Here is a 5,145-nt window from a genome sequence, read left to right as displayed (position 1 = left end):
AAGGAAAACTATAGAGTATAAATGCATATGAGTGTCTGGAGTCAACTTTTATTTTATTTCCTTTGTTTTTTATTTATTTTATATATTTTTTTTGTTGCAATGTTTTTATATTAGTTGTCACAATTTTATCAAGTCTTTTTATATATTTGTTGCATAAGTAATTATTCGATACATACATTAAGTAAATTTTAGATCAAACCTATTCTTTTAAAATAAATGGTATCTGCTCTCTAAATTAAAATTTTGATATAAATTTGATTCAACTCAAAAATCAAGTAAAATAGTTAGTTTAAGAAAATACTATAATTATCTAACCAAAAATATCCTGGGGTGTGAGATTTGTTTGCAAGAATAATCCAAGTCTTTGATTGTCTTTTTACAATATCATTTGATGAACAAAATTCTATTTTGTCAAAGTATACGTCTTTCTTTCAAAATTATAGCGCCGCGATGGACCTGTATTGTTCCACGTGTCATCATCTCACTGATACACTCCCAACAGATCGATCTTAATCTGTGAGAATTACCAAATAATCCTATTTTTCTGTATTTCGCCCCTTGAAGAAACTTATAGAATTATAGAAATTAAATAGCGTTCCTTGTTTCTACTTTCTTCTACTCCATTTTCATTTAATTGCATTTCAACCCTCTTCTGACAGTCAAAAACAGCAATATAGCATCCTAAGGTACATTGTAGTGATGTGTCGGCAAGCTTCACTTTGTGTTATGTGGGACTAAAATAATTAGAGAATTAAGTTTAAATTTTATTAATATAGTTGATAAATAAAATAGTAAAATATTATTTCAATTTTTATATTTAAATTAAATTTTAATTTTGTCTTAAATAGTTTATATTTTATATTTATTTTTAATTAATATTAATTTTTAAAAAATATATATATCATTTGTTTAAATTAGGCTTTTTTTTTCTTTTCTTATTCATTCTAATAATTTTACCACCAAATCACTACAATTACTATCATATCCATCACCATTGAAAAATAATAATGAAAGAGGTATATTTAGAAGAAAATAAAATAATTTTTTTTTATCAAAAACCTAATAGAACAAAGGATAATTATATTATGTCCATAAATTTTGTACCTAAATTGCTTAAATAAGTATTAAAAAGTGAAACTTATTTTTCTATGAAGTTAAAACATGTGTAATTTATAAACATTATAGAATGACACCCAAAACAAAATATTACATTTGACACAAATGCGATATTTTATATTTTAATTTAATCGTGAGAAACTAAAATAATATTTTCTTCTAAATAAACATCCAGTAAGAACTTTTCATCTAAAATATAAATTTAAAATATTAAACCTATTATAAAATTTTTTTATTTAACATCTTTACTATTATCTCCTTAACAAATGCGGACACGTATCTTTCTCAACAATTTCCTTTCCCTTTACCATTTTTATGTACTTAACAATTACAAAAGAAGTAAAATTATTCAAATTCATTTGTCCTGTGGGACACAGCTGCACAAGAGTCTATTTCTTTTTACTAAAAGGATCATCTAATCATCTAGATCTTATATTAAAGAGTGCAAGACACACCATACAACATACAAGAAACAAAACAAAACCGCATACTTAAGATATAAACATAAGAAAAAGTTATAAAGAGATGAAATTTCTTCTTAATTGATTAATGGGATTGGATCATTACTTGTTTACAAAAACATTTGGGAGGACAAAAATAACAACTATGTAATATATGCCTCCCCTCCGGATTTGAAACACAAATTTAATTAAGTACTTGAATAATCAAACTCAAAATATCTTCATCATCTTCAGCTCACCAAATGTGATTTCATCAAATCCTCATTCAGAATCACTTTCCATGCTTCCCATAGCCTTCAATCCCCTTGGTCTCTGCATCCATAAAAAATTAAAGTCAAAACCCTATAAAAGGAAAAGATTCATCAAGCCCATGGACCGTGGCAAGATTCCACTACTTTTTTAAGTTTAGTTTGGTTTATGAAATAGGCATTTGGCAGCAAAACCGAATACATGAAATTTTATTTGAATATTTTTTAAATTAAAAAAAGAAAAGACTAAAGATGGGATTAGATCAATTGACAAAAATAGCAACAATAACCAAACACTTACCTTCTTGCTACTTTTCTTCTCCCTAACTTCGTATCTCTCTTGGCACATATCAGTCAACCATGCCCCAGGGCTTACCAACTGCACAAAACCCACAATCACACCAAACACATCAGAATAATATAAAACAAAAACCATGAGACTGAACTAATTTAGATCCAAAACCCAAATCAACAAACCAATTAACCATAAAATCTCAAATAACAATTTTCCCCCAAAACAAAATAACACTTAAAAATTGTATCTTTTTTTAACCCAAAACCAAACACGTTAAAGTAAAGATAAGATGACGAAATGAAGATCGAAAACCTCAAAACCCAAATAAAATCTCAATCACCCTTTTTTTTCTGCAAAACAAAATTAACAAAAAAAAAGGCATTTTGTTTAGGAAATCAGCATAAGGTAAGGTAAAGATAATGGATTAGCGAAGATCCAAAACCCAACTCATCAAAGGGTAAAATTTACAAACCAAAAAACCCAAAAAATTCTAAATTAACGATTTCCCCCAAAACAAAATAACATTAAAAAAGCAATTTTTAACCAGGAAAAAAAAACTTACAAGTAAGCTTCTTTGGATGATTTTGGCCCTCTTTTTGGGTCGCTGAGGAAGCTTGCAACCCTTCATGGCCAGAAAATCTTCTTCTTTCTCTTTGCTCGAGAGAGTTATGAACAGCTTCGGCCAAACCACTGCCCTTTCTTCTCCGTTGTTTCCATCGATCGGAACTTTCCCATTGTTCTCCTCCGCCGCCACCGCCGCCGATCCCCTCGTCGTGTAGTAACGGTCTTCCTTCTCCGGCGAATCCGATTTCCTGTTATCTCCGCCTCCAGATGATCGTAGAATCGCACCGTCGGAATTCCTGGACGCGAATTTCACATCACAATCAGCAAATCACTTGAAAATAGTGAGGAAAATCAGAAAAGTTGAAAATTTCCAAATAATTTTGTAGGAAAATCTAGATCGAATGTAATATTACCCTAAAAGATAATTAACAAAAAATAGAGAAACCCATGTGAAAATTTGGGGAAAACACGTGCTTGTCGCACCTGGGTATTCCGAAAATTTCAGTTTTACCATCATTATATCATCAAAATTCTCAATTTTTAGTGAGTGAAACAGAAGGAATGGGAGGTGGGAGGAAGATTAAAAAAAAGGAGTATGCTTCTCTCTCTGATGCTTCTCTTCCCCTGAAATCAAATAGAAGCATCATCATCATCATCCTACTCTGAAAATTGAAAAAGAAACCCCACCAAAATCACAGTGAATCAAAAGAATTTTTTTTTAAATAATTTTTGAAGAGACGCAGGAGCAAAAGAAAGAGAAATCGTGGCATTACACTAGGCCAGAAAAATCCCATATTTTGCGGGAAAAGCAAAGAAAAGAGAAGATGAGAGAGAGAAGGAGGATTAAGATAAGATCCATGAATAGTTGTATGTAGGAAGGACCTTGTGAGGCGATTAGGTTGAAGATGAGAAGTTTCTTTGTGATTATGAACAAGCTTCCTTGTGATTCCACCAACAACGGCGTTGAGGCGAGTTGAAATCCTTGGGTCTTTGACTCTGACGCATCTGATCCTTTTGCGGTTCCCCCACTGCAAGAACAACTCCGTTGGCTCCGATGATCCCCCTCCTTTGCTGCTTCCTCTCTCCTCCGTCGTCTCCATTATCTTACTCTTCTTCAAGATCTATCTCCCCTTCCAACCACACAATCCTTATCCTGCATCAAAACCACAAGACCCTCAGAACATAAACCATTTCAACCGTAAGAGGAAGAAAAAGAAGAAGAAGATGATGATGATGTTGAAGAAGATGGAAGCTTACAATGATAGAATTTCAGGTTCAGTATATGTCTTCTGCGTTGCAAAACACACAGGAAACAACAGAAGAAACCGCAGATCTTCTTCTTCTGTGTTGCCCAAAACACAGAAAACGTTTTCTTCTCGTTTGATTCCTTCTCCACCTCTAGCGCAATCGCTCTCTCTCTCTCTGTGTTGCTGCTGTTGTTGTTGTTGTTCTTCTTCTTCTTCTGTGTGATGAGTAGAAAGCAGAGTTTAGAGGATGAGGAGGTTAATCCTCTCTTCCCTTCTCTTGTGTTGAAGCCTGCGTTTCTTTCTTTGTGTGTGTCAATGTCTGAGTCTGCATTTTTATATATGGTGGTGGTTGTGCACTGAACACAACACAGGAGACAATCAGGGCCGTTAGATTAAAGAAGGGTTTCGTGATTGATTACAGTTTTTGGGGTTAGGGACCCTCGCTTCTCTTTTATTGTTTTAGGTTTTTGAAGAGAGTAGGAGATAGCAGATTGGGGTTGTTATCAACCTAAACCTTCTCCATCTTGTACAGGCTTTGGGCTTCTACATGGGCTTTTCACAATTTCCAAATTAAACTTCATACCAAACACAATCCGTCTGTGTTTTATTTTTGGTTATGAGCCTCTGAGATTCTTGTTTATAACCCAACAAAGAACTTTAATAGGAGCTTTTCTTATTTGCAGTGACCAAAAAGAGTGTGATTTGCCTTCGGGCTTTTCTCATGGCCCATATAGATTGTGCTCGCTTTAAATTTTACATTATGAGCATGTAATTTGTTGAGTGAGTGTGAACGGTTCAAATTTTATTTTATACATGTAAAAATTTATTAACAAATAATAAATTCTTAAATAGAATTCATATAGCTAATAAATTAGTCATCAACCTATTTGATTGGAGAATAGTATAAGATACAAAAAAAATACATAAATAAAATATTTTTGTGAACAAATATTTTTATAATTAAATTTTTTAAATATAATTTTTTTGGTAGAAAATCCAAATTTCTTACAACAAACATAAAATATATTTTATAAGGAAAAATACAAATTTATATAGGGTAAAATATTTTTTTCTTCTAACGTTTTTCAAAAATTTTAAAATTATCTCTAATATTTAATTTAATTTTATTTTATTTTTAAAGTTTAAAATAAGTTTCAATTTTACCCATAATATCAATTTTATAGCAATTAACTATTAGCCAAATTTTATTTTCT

The 5,145-nt window shown here is 31.5% G+C and overlaps 1 protein-coding gene across 1 annotated transcript; it reads right to left on the bottom strand.

Moving 5' to 3' along the window:
* Positions 1-1,631: 1,631 nt before the first annotated feature.
* On the bottom strand, positions 1,632-4,421 carry LOC112696992 (uncharacterized). The gene is made up of 5 exons (XM_025749957.3): positions 3,942-4,421; positions 3,567-3,837; positions 2,683-2,980; positions 2,127-2,204; positions 1,632-1,889 (listed from the first exon to the last, which is right to left on the bottom strand). Exons 2-5 carry the CDS (start codon positions 3,782-3,784, stop codon positions 1,839-1,841), a joined length of 645 nt encoding a protein of 214 aa, XP_025605742.1. The 5' UTR covers positions 3,785-3,837; positions 3,942-4,421; the 3' UTR covers positions 1,632-1,838.
* Between the last annotated feature and the right edge of the window lie 724 nt (positions 4,422-5,145).

The sequence above is a fragment of the Arachis hypogaea genome, chromosome 6 (assembly GCF_003086295.3).
Source record: "Arachis hypogaea cultivar Tifrunner chromosome 6, arahy.Tifrunner.gnm2.J5K5, whole genome shotgun sequence".
In the NCBI taxonomy this organism is placed as follows: domain Eukaryota; kingdom Viridiplantae; phylum Streptophyta; class Magnoliopsida; order Fabales; family Fabaceae; genus Arachis; species Arachis hypogaea.
The sequence above is the reverse complement of the archived record's forward strand: the minus strand, read 5'-3'. Positions and strand labels throughout refer to the sequence as shown.

Coding starts and splice junctions, on each gene's coding strand:
- LOC112696992 (XM_025749957.3), bottom strand. CDS start 3,784: ATGGAGACGACGGAGGAGAGAGGAAGCAGCAAAGGAGGGGGATCATCG. Junction 2,981..3,566: donor CAACCTAATCGCCTCACAAG/GTCCTTCCTACA, acceptor ATTCGCGTCCAG/GAATTCCGACGGTGCGATTC. Junction 1,890..2,126: donor AGAAGAAAAGTAGCAAGAAG/GTAAGTGTTTGG, acceptor TTATGGATGCAG/AGACCAAGGGGATTGAAGGC.